Source organism: Oryx dammah, unplaced genomic scaffold, assembly GCF_014754425.2.
Source record: "Oryx dammah isolate SB20612 unplaced genomic scaffold, SCBI_Odam_1.1 HiC_scaffold_20, whole genome shotgun sequence".
Classification (NCBI taxonomy): domain Eukaryota; kingdom Metazoa; phylum Chordata; class Mammalia; order Artiodactyla; family Bovidae; genus Oryx; species Oryx dammah.
Window position 1 is genome coordinate 7,784,990 of NW_024070204.1, and position 15,479 is coordinate 7,800,468.

Consider the following 15,479-nt stretch of genomic DNA (forward strand, 5'->3'; position numbering starts at 1 on the left):
TTGACAAACCAACCAGAATTTGGAGGCCTGAACACATGACTCGGGTCTAACACTGACTAGTTATGAAGACTAAAGTTCCTCTGGCTGGAAGAGGTTGAGGCTCTGAATCTGAGGACTGGGCCTGAGCCCAGCTCAGCCACTGAGGAGCCCGTATCCTTGTCCTGATGACAGGCTCTGAGGCTCACACCTTTCTCTGTCAGCGGGAGCTGTTCCCAATCCTAGCACAGTTGCCAGAAGGTGGCAAGATACATAGAAGCATTGAGCCCAGTGACTGGAACTTGGCATTCCTAAAAATTACACCCACGATGATGATGGTGAAGATCCTAAGACAGTTCTTCTCAGAAGAAAGGAGCTCCAGGGAAAATCTGCTGGTATGCATGAATGTCTGAGTCTCCCTAAAGCTCATATGTTGAAATCCTAACCCTCAAAGTGGCTGTATTAGGAGCTGGAGCCTCTAAGGAAGTGACTGAGGTTAAATGAGGTCATAGGTTGGGGCCCTGATCTCATAGGGTTAGTGTCAGTTCATGCTCACCTAGGAAAAGCCCCATGAGGATATGGTGAGAAGCTGGCCATCCACAAACTAGGAAGGGAGTGCTCTCCAGAAACTGAACTGGCCAGAACCTTGATCATGGACTTCTAGCCTCCAGAATTGTGAGAAAAGATATTTCCAGTCTGTGGCATTTTGTTACAGCAGCCGGAGCTGACTAACACACCTGCTGACCGACCAAACAGTAGATGCCTTCATCTCTTTCGGTTTCAGCTCCCTCTGAACACAGGTAGATGACAGCAGATGATGTCAGAGCCCCTGACGGCTTGAACATGCTGCGTTTGGTGCCTTATACATGAATGGCCTCCATCTGCTCCTGTTTTCTCCACAGCCGCCCCATCACTTCCCATTCACCCCAGCAGGAAGTCTCACCGCGTACCCAATTAGAACTCAGTTCTGCTTGTGCATCCCCACTGCTCGGTGTCCTGGACCACACTCATTACAGCGTCATTCATTAGGAGTCAGAGCTCCTGGGGACCCAGAGCCTACCATCATTAGTACTAATTGAAGTTGGATTCCCAACCTGCTGCGTTGTGCTGGCCTTTTGCAGTCCAATCTCAGGCGTCCCAGCTGACAAAAGACCCTTTGAAGGCCAGGCGCCTCAGGACACAAAAGGCCGTGGTCTATTTACACGAGACAAGCTGAGTGAGGGACTGTCCCACAAGGGGATGGGGGTGGGTGGGCAGCTCACAGCTGCACTGTGCGAGCACCAGGGGTACAGAGATCCCAGCCTGTCTGTCTGCACAAGCTTTCTGCCTGCCATCTGGGTGGGGGGGCGGGAATAACCGAAGGAGTGCCCTTTTCTCCCCGGAATTACCTGGAAGTTGGGGTTGGGGTTGGGATACGGCAGCCAGGCGGACCGAGAGTTCTCCTGGTACTTGAAGGGCCCGTTAAAAGCCTGCGAGATGGCGCTGAGGTTGAAGACGCACACGGCCGAGGCGGCGATGCTGTTTCTGGGGAGGTGAGGAAGAAAGAGAAGAAGGCGGGTCAGAGAGCACCCTCGGAGATGAGCTCTGCTCCCCAGGACAGATTCTGGGTGCCCAGGAAGCACCTTGTAGGGGAACATTCAAGATCAGCAGGAATAAACACCCCATAGATCAGACTGAAGCAGTGAATGGTGTTCCTCTGGGTTTTTTTTTCCCTCCAACCTTTCATTCTAGAAACAACAGTATTTAACAGTTATGATGCTTGTAATTCCATGGACAGGATAGATTCACCCAGCCGGGGTGCAAATGATAGAAGCTTTTGAAGAGCTGTATGTTATGCCTTTAAAATTCCTGGAGGAAACAGATTTCCTCCTTCAGGGCATGGGCCTCCCATCAGCCTGGCAAGGTTCTCTCCCCACACTCTAATCTGGAAATTTTAGTTGGCAGTGGGGTAAGCTGCTGCTGCTTCTATCTGTAAAAGTCCCAAATAGTTGTGAGTATTTGTCATCTTTTAAAAATAAACAACTGAAAGCATTTTGCAACAAGTGCCTGTCAGAGATCCTTCATGTATATATACATGTATATGTGAAAAGTATTTTAAATTCAAAGGGTCAAAAACAAATATTTGACAGATCACTGACATAGGACCTCTTGAAGCCTTAATTCAATTCAATCTTTGCAGGACTGAAGGCTGTCAACGTGAGGCTCTCAGAGTCCAGGGCCCTTTTACTAAGTGGAAACTGCAATTTTTTTTTTTTTTTTTTTTGGTTAAGTAAATCTGCATTATGAGTTCAGCTATGGTTTTAAAATTTCATGTTTATGCTATTAGCCAATAGTATGTCTACTTATCAACTGTATTTCCCAAGGCAAAGAATAGCAAGAAACTCTAAAATGTGAATGTCTACCTTATCCTTGGTTCATCTGAAAAACACAAATAGGTGGTAGATATCTACAAACTCCAACTCAGCTTCTTAAGGGAGGGGACATTCACTGACCAAATGAGGTTGAGACACCTGCCCCAAATCACCCAGGCACTAAATGGGGGAGTTGGACTGAGCCCCCAGGTAGATTGGCATCAAAATGGAAATTTTGAATTCTTGGTGACAGCTCTGTGTGGACAGTAACAAAAGACACCCCGTGGAAGTTTGGAGCCTTGAGAGCAGGTAAACCTGTTCCCTCTGGAAGCCCCAGAGAAGAGAGTCTGGAGGGAAGACTCACCCCCACTGCTGGCGGGTAAAATGATAAATGATAAATGTGAACTCATTGCTAATTTTACTCTGCTCATTACCCTCGGAAAACAAGAAGATAAGTCAAAAATGTCTAAGGTAGAATTAGCCTTTGGACGTGTGACTAGACTTCAGCAAGAACCAGAAGACAAGTCTGTTAGAATGAAGACAGCCAACCAGACCCCCAGGAGGGATGCCACCCAGGGACCAGGTGACCTCGCCTCGGTCCTGGCACAGCGACAGTGAGGGGCTCACCACTCCGAGCCCTCTAAGTGCCCGACAGGGACCTTCTTGTTGATCACAGGGAAACTCTAGCTCCTGAGGGCAGCCTGACTTCACAGACGTACGGACTAAGGTGCAGGGAGGTGCCTGAGTCCACATCACAGGCTGAGGGGAAAGAAAGCAGGATTTACACCTGCTTTGCAGGGGGCCCTGGTGCTCCTGCCTTTGACCCCATTGCTATGGCTATTTCTTGGGAAGGGAAGACACTTATCTCCTGCCTGCTTGCATCCATTTCCCAGTTCACTGCGCTCACTCACTCTGAAGGGCACTAGGTGGGGTCTCTGATGTCAACCTGGATGCCCCAGGGGCTGTCATTCTGAGTATCCGTGACACGTGTTGGTAGACACTTCTTCCCGCCTCCTGGAGAGCAGAGCCCCATTGGTACAGGTAATGTGTTCTGTGCACAGAACACATACACACACACACACACACACTTTCCTGCCTTTCCTGTATCCTTTAACTTGCTGCAAACTGAGAAGGGTGAGGAGGAAGGACATGAGTGACCACCCCCTAGCAGCTCTTTATCCACTCTTCATGGGATGGGTCTGCCAGCCAGAACTGCACATTCACCTTCCCCTGTTGGTCCCTGCAGGCAGTGGTGGTGAGCCCAGGTCTGGTCTACCATGACCTTGTGGACAAGTCTGCTGAAAGCTGGGGTCTGCAGTGATAAATCCATTTGGCTAACAGACCTTCAACCATGTGTTGCAAGCTGGCCTCTGTCACGGAGATAATACTGCTTTATCTAATGTTCTATTTCTTTCCCTGTTCAGAGCCTAGGCATGTAAGAGTAGAGGTACTCCTGCCCTCCCCCTAGGTGAGTGCAACAATATGGGAACTTAGAATCTGCTGGAAGCCACTGGGAGAAAAGTAGAGAAGTTTCTCTTAACAAAAGAAGAAAAATCAATACATTAACCTTCCCCTACTCCCATCAACTACATTATCTGAAAGCCAGCATTTTTAGATTCCAGGGGAAGAAAAACAACAGGCAAATTTTTCAGAGACTGTTGCAGGAATGTATTATTTCCTGCAGCCCAATCCATGCCCCAGGGTTGAGAAAGCCACTGAGCTCTAGCTGGAAAAGACTCTTGAGAGCTCCCTGGACAGCAAGGAGATCCAACCAGTTCATTGGAAGGACTGGTGCTGACGCTGAAGCTCCAATACTTTGGCTACCTAATGCAAAGAGTCGACTCATTAAAAAAGGCCCTGATGCTAGGAAAGATTAAGAGCAGAATGAAAAGGGGGCAACAGAGGATGAGATGGTTGGATGCCACTGCCAACTCAACAGACATGAGTTTGAGCAAACTCCGGGAGATGGTGAAGGACAGGGAAGCCTGGCGTGTTGCAGTCTATGGGGTCATAGAGAGTCGGACATGACTTAGCAACTGAACAACTAGGGACAGAATGAGCTGGAACACTGAACTTTATCCCTATTCCCCAGTGCTGGAGACCAACCAAACCTATGAGCGTAAGCACTGGAAAGCTCAGCTAGGGCAGTTTTAGCCATCAGTTCAGAGACAGGACACAACTGGTACTTCAAACTGTCATTTTCTCTCCATTTTGAGCATGTCTTGCCAAGAATGCAGTCATCTCCTGAGAGAGTAAGAGCAAGGCTGAGACAGGAGAGGGAGCAGAGGGGAGACGTATGCCGGGATTTGCAACGGATAGATCAGAAAGCAGTTCCCAAGACCTACTGACAATAAGTACTGGAGGAAGACGTGGAAGGTCTAGTGATTCTCCTCCTGTTAGTATAGGGTCTCTGTATCAGGAGATTTCCAACACGATGAGCATCGTCAACACTAAGCAAATATTCTGGAATAGTCTGAAACTTATCGTTGCAAGTATCTAAATAGAACACTCTCCCTCTTGGAATAGCCCAGACACAGAAATTCCATAACTTTAAATTGTTCGCTTTTGCCCGCAGCCAGGGGAATGAACAGCTCAGTAAGCCAAGCTCCCACTGTGTGTAAAATTGATGTCAACAGAGCCAGTGAACATTCATCTTCTGCAGCTTACACTATTTCTTAAATAAGGTTTTGGAAAGCAAATCAACTTCAGAAGCTATACACTGATTTTTTTTTTTTTTTCCCCAAAGAAACTTATCAAGGAGAGAAAATAACCTCTGGGGTTGAAAACCAGATTTACAACAAAGATGGTCCTGGTGGGGTGGGGGTGAGTAGCGAGTCATCCATTTTAGTCTTGTTTTTCTAACTTTGCATCAGACAGAAGACTCCTCACGGAACAAACTTGTTAGAAAGCAAATGTTAACACTTAAGCTCAGCAGTAGGAAAAAAGAGAGGGAAGAGTAACAAGGAAGTAAGATGCAGATGAAGCGATTCTTCAGAAATGCAATTCGCGGGCAGCCTTCCGCAGTGGCTCAGTGGTAAAGAGTCCCAGTGCCAGTGCAGGAGGCTCAGGAGGCCTGGGTTTGATTCCTGGGTCAGGAAAATCCCCTGGAGGAAGAAGGGGCAAGTCACTCCAGTATTCTTGCTGGGAAAATCCCAGGGATAGAGGAGCCTGCATTCATGGCTACAGTCCACGGGGTCGCAAAAAGTCGGACACTACTGAGTGACTGAGCACGCACCATTTGGACGCAGAAGACACGGAAACAAAGTCAACAAGACTCGGGAAGCTAATGAGGCATCGTAGAGTGACCCACTGTCCCAGTTTGCCCTAGACCAAGAGGTTTCCCTGCACAAAGCGGGCCTCGGTGCTAAAAGCTCTGATCCGGGACAGACCCAGACGCTTGGCCCTCGGACCTCCATGATTGGCATTCTCAACTCATCCTAATTCAGATCCTTTACCCTGGACACAGATATCTGGCTTTTGTCCAAACCATTAGGTCACTGGATGAGAGATTTCAAAGGTGATGCAAAGCAGAAATCACCCTGCAGAACCATCATGCCCACTGCGAAGGCGGAGGAAAGTGGAGCTCGAGTCTCTGTGATTCCTTGCGGTGGGTTTCATCTCATGGAGTCTGAGCATATCACCTAAGGAAGGGAATTAAGCGTGGGGTCCCGCCACACTCCACCAGAGTGAATGAGAGTCAGGAAACTCTATATCTTGTACTTAGTCCAAATAATGTCAGTTCTGAAGGAAGACTATCTCCCCTCAAGAAATAAAACACTATATTTTTTCCCCAAAATACTTTAAAAGCAGAATCATTCTTTTAGAAATGTCTAAGTCAGTCATCTAATACAACAGGGTAAGCCTACTTATATGCTCTTCCTACATGTGCAGTTCAGTTAAAAGTTATATTATCACAAAGATCAGATTCTCCAGACAATACTAGTTTCATTATGCAAAGATGCATGACTTATGTATAGGGTTAAAAAAAAGACCTAGAGGGGTAAGATGGGGAGGGAGGGGATACATATATAACTCTGGCTGATTTACATTGTGGTACAGCAGAAACCAACACAATGTAAAGCAATTAACTAGCAATTTTACTAGTTCAAAACCAAAAAAAAAGACATCTAATATATTCTAGCATTTCAGAACGTGTCCAGAGCACACTAGTAAATCAGAAGGAAAATTTACAGAGAATAATTTGAAGCTACCATAACGGAAGGATAGATCAAAACTTTCTGAGCAGCTTTATTTTCCTAATACCCATCTCAGAAATCACATCCCTTTCAGTAGCACTGAAATCATACTCAAAATTTTTTTTGGCTGTTAGCCCAGGGAAAGAAGAAACATTTCTGTTAAAGCAACTTGCAAAGCTCAAAGGGCAGAGAACAGTAGAGACATTCACAAGGAGCAGAAGAGCAGGGCAAGAATGATTTGCAGTTACGTACACGTTGGTGGTGAAGATGCCGTAGATCAGATCCAGCTCGGGCAGGAAGAAGGTGCCCTGGAGTTCGTGGTAGTAGAAAGGCACCTCGCCCGGGCGGGAGCAGTTGAGGCGGGCCTTCATGAACGTGGTCCACGTGTCCTCCAGCAGGAAGCGGCCCCCGATGTCGTTCTTACACACGCGGGCAGCTCGGGAGAACACGGTCTTCCCACAGTCGTGCTCCACGGCATTTTCTCGGAAGAAGAAGTAGGTGAAATTTCCGATGTCGTAAGAGGACACGAAGTTTGGTTCTAGAAACAACAGGAAAGAAGAAAGGGCTCAGCCCACTGGACAGCACAGCAAACTCTGCTCAACATTATTCGACAACCTAACCGGTGGAAGAATGTGTAAAAGAAAGAGACACGCGTATCACCGAATCACTTTGCTGGACGCCTGAAACTAACACAGCATTGTAAATCAACTATGGTGGTGGTGGTTTGGTTGCTCAGTTGTGTCCCCCTCTTCGCGACCCCCATGACCTATCACCCACCAAGCTCCTCTGTCCAAGGGATTTCCCAGATAAGAATAGTGGAGTGGGTTGTCATATACTTCTCGAGAGGATCATCTGAACTCAGGGACTGAATCAGAATCCTCTGCATTACAGACAGTCCATTGCAGGTAATTTCTTTACCTACTGAGCCACGAGGGAATCCTCAAAACTATGCTCCAATGTAAAATAAAAAGTTGATTTAAAAAAAAGCAAGAGAGAAGAAAAGCCTAAACATCCATAAGCTACTCCTTTGTGTCTTGCCTGCTCAGTATTTATTCCAAGGAGACTTGATTTTGTGTGGCTAACACTGCGTTCTTATAGAAGGAACCCAAAGCCCTAAGAGCACCCTAATGATCTGCACTGCGGGTGGAGCCTGGCGCATGAGTTCTGCTGTTTAGCCGTTGAGTCCTGTTTGACTCTCTGCGACCCCACGGACTGCAGCCCCCCAGGCTCCTCTGTTCATGGGATGTTCCAGGCAAGAATACTGGAGTGGGTTGCCATTTCCTTCTTCAGGGTATCTCCCCAGCCCGGGGATCAAACTCAAGTCTCCTGCATTTGGCAGGTGGATTCTTTACTGTCTGAGCCACCAGGGAAGGCCACATGAGTTCTAAGTGACAGGAAATAGCCAGTGAGATTCCACACATAAGCATCCCGAGTCAATATAGCACTTAGGTACATAACGAGGCTTCTTTGATGGCTCAGATGGCAACCCACTCCAGTTATCCTGCTTGGGAAAACTCATGGACAGAGGAGCCTGGAAGGTTACAGTCCATGGGATCACAAAGAGTTGGGCGTGACTGAGCGACTAACACACACACAACTTGTCAATAGGTACGTAACATTAATACCATCAAAAATTAACAGCAAAAATTTGCAACACACTTTAAAGCCATAGACAGTCCTTTATTTGTATATTCTTAATAACCTTCAGAAACAGTGGGAGATGAACTTATTTACAGAACAGAAACAGACTCACAGACTTAGAGAATGAACTTATGGTTACCAGAAGGGAAGGGTTAGGGGAGGGATTGATTGGGAGTTTGGAACTGACATGTACACGATGCTATATTTAAAATAGATGGCCAACAAGGACCTACTGTAAAAATATAAAGGATAAAAAAAAAGAAAAAAGAAAGAAAGAAATTAGACACAGAAATTCTCAGCAATAATAATAAAATAGAGCAATTACTATAAGATACCATAATAAAAGCTATATGAATTTAGAAAAAAAGTGGGAGAAAAATATTAAAAACATGAAATGTGACTCAGAATATAGAGGTATTGCATTAATATCATGTTTGTATAGAAGACAACAAAATTCTTTGATTTTACTTATATACTCAAGTATGACTTTGGCATAAATTATATGCTTTTAGTAAGGACTTTAAAAATGTTTTTCATTTGTGAAAACTGAAACTATAAGGTTAGTGTCCTGAATCAGCTTTAGCCATTCCTATTACTATGATGACTATGAAATGTGATAATCAATTCTTACTTTCTTATTTCTGGGGAATTCATTTAGAGAAGGGGAGGGTATTGAAATGGAGTCATTGCCTTTCTGACCTCATATTAGATCAAAATTATGGACTTAAAATGACAAATTATGGCAAACCTTTACTTAATCACCACACTCATTAGGCATTTAGGAATTTATTATAGATTGTCAATAGAACTTTGTATACAGCACTGAAAGCATTATCTTCATAACTTGCTGTTTGAGTCTATTGATAATAAAGATGATACCCTTTCAGACACCATGCCATGACGTGCTAAGTCACCTCAGTCGTGTCCGACTCTGTGCAACCCCATGGACTGTAGCATGCCAGGCTCCTCTGTCCAAGGATTTCCCAGGCTAGAATACTGGAGCAGGTTGCCATTTTCTTCTGCAGAGGATCTTCCCAATCCAGGGATCGAACCAACGTCTCTTAAGTCTCCTGCATTGGCAGGTGGGTTCTTTACCACTAGAGCTACGTGGGAAGCCCCTGTCAGACACAGCTGTGCCCTAATACTTATCTTTTAAAAACGGATTTTTATGCTTTTCTCTTTTGCTGAGAGTTTTCTACTCAATCAGCAAGTGTCTTAATTTATGGTGCAATTAAGATAATAGGAAAATATCCTTCAAAATTAATGGAGAAATACACACAACTGTATCCACAGGACATATTCCAGGGACAATTGACTTTGGAAGACAACTCAATTGACCTTGTACTTTGTCAGATCCAATCATGTGTACCAACAGACATGTTATTGGCGGGGCAACTAAAAATAGGTTTGGCTACAAGATGATCCATTCATGTTAAGTGTTAGGCCTGTTTTGGGCTCACCTAAGATCTGAAATGCAGATGCTGGTTCTGAGACCGACATGAAGAGGGCACTGAGTACTATTCTGTCCTGAAAGGCTGCTGCCAGCTTTCAACCAAATTCGACTGAATTTCAGTCAAGAGTTGATGTCATCACAAAACGTTTCAAATTCATGCAACTTCACAGCTTCCCTGGTGGCTCAGAGGGTAAAGAATCTGCCTGCAATGCAGGAGACCGGGGCTGGATCCCTGGGTTGGGAAGATCCCCTGGAGAAGAGAATGGCAACCCACTCCAGTATTCTGGCCTGGAGAATTCCACAGACAGAAGAGCCTGTTGGGCTATAGTCCATGGGTCACAGAGTTGGAAACGACTAAACGGCTAACACTCTCACTTTCTCACATTCTAAAAATGTAAAAATATTCTACTATACACTCTATATGTTATGTGCTTTTCTCTTTAGCTCATGATATTGTTCTCAAATAGTTTTACATGCACTAAAGTATTAATAATAGAGATTTCAATAAGAACTGATTTTAATTTATCAACTGTTAAACATAGTGGCTGATCACTTGCTTTAACTTGAAACAGATATTTTTAAAAACACCCTGGCTTGCATTAAAGTACATGAGATGGGAGTCAGACATATTTATTGTACAGTCCGCTTTAATACCCCGAAAAGATGCCCATAGAAACAGGCGGGGATGCACCTCCGACTTGTGTTTTTGAAAACAAAAGCATAATAGTGGGTGAGTTTTGAATCCGTGTTCACTGTGTGTCTCCCAAAGAGAATTACTCACTGAAGCAGACCCCCAAAAGCAAATATATGAAACAGTTATAAGACTCTATTGAGTTTCTAAAGCTAATATTCAACTGTATGCCTAATTCTGAAGAGAAGGTTAAATCTCTGCAGAGCAGATTCTGCACTCAGGCTCATATAACCAGAACTGCAGTTTGCTCAGTGAAATGAAGACAAACAAAAAACCACCATCATCACCAACAGACCTTATGGAAAATGAAGAAATGGAAGAAAGATGTAGGTGTGTCTAGCTATAGCTCCCAGCACGGGTGGATGAGGCATGAGACACAGTCCACAAGCTTTATCAAGCACCCTCACGACTACCTACTTCTGCCAGTAACTCGGGGACACACAGCATGAAAACCACATAGGAAATATCTGTAGGATCCAGGAAGCCTCAAGCAGGAAATCAAGGAGCAGAGAACATAAAAAAGATCTGCCTTGGTATCTTCCAGCTCAAGGTTGGTCTGTAATTTAAAAATCTCTGAAGTGAAGTGAAAGTCACTCAGTTGTGTTCGACTCTTTGCTACCCCATGGACTATATAGTCCATGGAATTCTCCAGGCCAGAATACTGGAGTGGGTAGCCTTTCCCTTCTTCAGGGGATCTTCCCAACCCAGGGCTCGAACCCAGGCCTCCTGCATTGAAGGCAGATTCTTTACCATCTGAGCCACCAGGAAAGCCCAATCTCTATTGAGATTAAAATTCTCTATTTAGTGCTAAACTCGGGTGTAAGGCTCCAGGCTAGGTGCTTCTCTTTCAGAAGCTCAGGAAACTCACAGGAATCATAGAAGGAGATGCTTGTGTTACTCATCCAGTCTCATAGATGAAGACACTAGAGCCCAGAGGAACCTGGCCAAGTTCACACAACCAGCATCCAGGTAGGGGTTATGTCCTGAGTCTAGGTGGTCTGACCACAAAGCCTGTACATGGGCCATTACACTACACTGAAAAAATCATGGGCTGTGAGAGAACCATCAGTTACTTCAACAACACTGAAGAACAGGTCTTGGAATTCCAGGCAATGTGTTAGAAACCACAGTGGTGGCTGGGTTTTACTCAGGACCAAGATGAGGAGGTCTGAGAACAGACCATAGGGGAAGAGGATGCTTCAATAAAGCTTCACTCTGCAGCTATCAGAGACATCAGGGATGCTACAGAAAGAAGAGGGGGAGGAAGGAGTCAACAATCCCAGAGCTCATTCAACAAGAACACTGTGGGAAGCGTTTGCCTCAATTCTGGAGAAGATGCTTCCAGTGGCATCCACCAGAGCACAGGTGCATCCACCAGGGACCGCAAAAGCATCTATCCGTGTTCATCATCCACCCCACTGAACAATCTCACCCAGATTTCTCGTAAAGGAGGAGTATTGAGTCATGCCTAGCAGACTTGCCCATGGGTTCCTCTTTCCCTGGAGAACCTCCAATATCTCTCCACACCACTCTAACCCATTTTATGATAGGGTGACATCGAGCTTTTTAGATAGAAATGTGCAAATATATTTCTTTCCTACTGCAAAAACAAGGGAAGAATTTGTGCCTGGAATGCAATACTGGACATGAACTTGAGCAAAGCTGGGGAGATAGTGGAGGACAGAGGAGCCTGGTGGGCTACAGTCTGTGGGGCCGCAGAGTCGGATATGACTTAGCGACTGAACAACAAAGACAACAGCGTACGTGTGTTTCTCTAACTCACCACGTCTTACAGATATTTCAGTCAAGGAGCTAAGCTACGGTTGGAAACACATCCTGCAGCCTCACATCCCTTCGGGGGATGATGGGTTCCGATGGGTGACCTGTTGTCATAACAGGAAGTTCCAGAGCCTTTTAAAACTCAGCCAGCATCCTGTTCCTTTGCCAAAGACAGTGGAAAAGCAGTGATAGCTGTTAAATAGAAAGCTAAGGAGCTCTTGCCTTTATAGATAGAAATCTGGAGGTAGGCAGTGCTAGAATCTCACCTGGTGGGATAATAAGATGCACATTGTTCCCCTTCCATTATTTAAGTCCTGTCTCTTGTTAAAATGTGATTCACCATAAGCTAGGATTTTTCACTGCTGAGTGAACTGAACAAGTCAGAAATCAGTCAGTGGCCTTCCTGTCTACAGTGAATGTGGGTGCATGAAAGAGAGGCTTTTATTCATCATCATTATCAAGCTACAAATGAATAGAAGTTTTGCTAATTCAGAATAAAAACAAACACAAGTATTTGTCAGCTTATTACCAAATATATGCATGGAGAAGCTGTTTTTTCCCCTCATGTTTGTGAAACATATTGAGTAACAGATTACAGAGTATTCTACAAAATATGTTAAAAGAGGAATTATGTTTCATGATATAAGCACTTTTATTTTGTATATTTACTGACATAATAGTGGCCATGAAGATGGGAACACTGAGTAGGGACCCAAGCAATATAAATAAACTTGAGTTGTAAGAAGGGCAAAAGCATCAATATTTTTGAGGGGTTTCTGAGCATGTACAACCAAACTCTAAACTGCCAGATGGATCCTTCCACTTGGTCTTCTCTCTGTTCCATAGCCTACTGCACCAGTCTGGAGGGGCGCCAGGCTCAGTGGTCCAATCAAATGACTGGCTGGACCACTGAGAGGCTCTTGATACAGAAGTATTTGTCTAAACCAGTGAGAATGGACATTAAAGACAGGAAGGAATTCTGATTTTCCGACTCTACAAAAATCTTACAAGAATCAAAATCAAAGTTGTAATTTGTTTGCAATCAAAGGGAAGGCAGACTAGAAAATGTCTAGCAGGCTTAAAACCCTGGGCTGAACCACTGACATCCAGAATGTTCCTTCATCCTGAACAACTATTCAGCCTAGGGAAGAAAAAGGCTGATACAAAATACCCTCCCAATAAATGAAGGCTATAATTTTTATTTCATGATTTCCTTTTGCTTTCCTTTTGAATAATTTATATTTAGTAGACCTTCTGAAGAATTGGTGCTTTTGAACTATGATGCTGGAGAAGACTCTTGAGAGTCCCTTGGATGCAGGGAGATCAAGCCACTCAACTCTAAGGAAATCAACTCTGAATATTCATTGGAAAGACTGATGCTGAGGCTGAAGCTCCAATACTTTGGCCACCTGATATAAAGAGTCAACTCATTGGAAAAGACCCTGATGCTGGGAAAGATTAAGGGCAAGAGGAGAAAGGGATGACAAAGGGAGATGGTTAGATAGCATCGCTGACTCAGTGGACATGGAGGTGAGCAAATTCCCAGAGGTAGTGGGAGAAAGAGGAGCCAGGCATGCTGAAGTCCATGGGGTCGCAAAGACTCGAACACAACTGAGTGACTGAGCAACAAGTAGAACTTCACATAATGAAACTGAGTAATCAAACAGGCATGTATTAAAGGTGATCAGAATTTGAGAAACACAAATAAAGACAGGTTGAGTTCTTAAGATAGCCAGCCATTTCACAAAAATAAAGAAGCTAATGGAAACAATATTCAGACATGACGTTCAGTGAGACAGAGGTTTCAGTTCTATAATTTTTTGATATCAGTTACCACCTAAATCATTTCTGTGCATATTCCTAGATTTTCAGGTCCTCTCTTTATTTGGAAGATTGTTTCCCTATCACAGCTACATGGAGATGTGCAGCAGAGGGTTCCAAAGGAAAGCCAACTTCATCTATGTGTTTATCAGGATTGGATAATTAAACTAAAATTTAATTAAGTAAAAAGTGGTTTAAAAGACATTGACATACTAAAATTCTTTCCTTAAGATTTCTAGGAAAAGACTAGATAGATGGATTTTTGATCAGCAGATACAGATAGACGGATAGATATACATATTTGTGTGTGTATGTTTTGAGTGTGTGACATACGCATGTATAGGATTGAGGTGTATGTATATATGGCTCAATACTTCCACCTACTGGCAGCAAGAACTTGGCCAGATTATGTAACAGCACAAGTTCTCAGTTTCCCCCATTGAGAATGTGTGCTCAGTCCTGTCTGAGTCTCTGTGACCCCATGGACACAGAATCCGTGGGATTCTCCAGGCAAGAGTACTGGAGTGGGTTGCCATGCCCTCCTCCAGGGGATCTTCCCAACCTGGGGATCAAACTCTTGTCTGCCTGCATCTCCTGCATTGCAGGAAGATTCTTTACCCACTGCACCACCTGGGAAGCCCCTTAGAATGGTGATAACAATACCTGATATTTAGTATCATTGTGTTGGACATGACTTAGCGCCTGAACAACAACAACAAAAGTATCATTGTGAAACGTCAAAGGTGATGCCTGCCACGTGCCTATCACTTGGTTGCTAATCATCAAACTATAGATCACCATTTACATATATGCATATTTATATTGTGTATAAATATTATACACATATATAAATTAATGATAAATATATACAAAATACAAATTAATAGCAATGGACATGTTGTTAAACATATCATCAGTATTTAATTGCGTGTGCTCACACTCACTCCTGTCTGACTCTTTGCTACCCCATGGACAGTAACCCACCAGGTTTCCCTGCCCATGGGATTCTCCAGGCACGAATACTTGAGTGGGTTGCCATTTCCTACTCTAGAGGATCTTCCTGACCCAGGGATAGAATCCATGACTCTTGCATCTCTTGTACTGGCAGATGGAATCTTTACCACTAGCATCACCCTGGGAAGCCCTTATTTATTTAACAAGCTATCGTACTTCATAATGTTTGCATTCTGTGTATCAAATGTGGGTGTGTGTTCCTTTCAGCAGATCTTGAACCAAACACGGTGGAGGGTCTGTGCTAGAGATGGAGCCTTGGACTCAGAGCCTCCATCCTCAGGCACTTCCTTACCACCTGCTATGGGGCTGTCCCACTGTCCTGGGCCCTGGGCATCCCACAGCCCACACCTTCAAGGCCAGTGTGAACCAACCAATAAGACACAGACCAGTGAGTCAGCACAATGAGGAGGAGGACACTGGGGGCCAAGGGCATCAAGGTGAATTCAAGAATCAGAGGGAAGGGAGCAGGGAAAGGGCAGATGCTTAGGCTGGGACTGGGCCCCAGGCCACACCCAGGATGGAAAGTAGCCCAGGAGAAGATCCTAAGGGTGATCAAG

At 44.5% G+C, this 15,479-nt stretch overlaps 1 protein-coding gene across 1 annotated transcript in view; it reads right to left on the bottom strand.

Annotated features, from left to right (window-relative positions):
* The window catches only part of SEMA5A (semaphorin 5A), a 548,310-nt gene that overhangs the window by 163,253 nt on the left and 369,578 nt on the right, over window positions 1-15,479 (bottom strand). The window contains exons 9-10 of the mRNA XM_040262502.1: window positions 6,776-7,061; window positions 1,365-1,500 (exon numbers count right to left, since the gene is read on the bottom strand). Coding sequence (XP_040118436.1) covers window positions 1,365-1,500; window positions 6,776-7,061 — 422 coding nt within the window. The remainder of the gene's footprint in view (window positions 1-1,364; window positions 1,501-6,775; window positions 7,062-15,479) is intronic.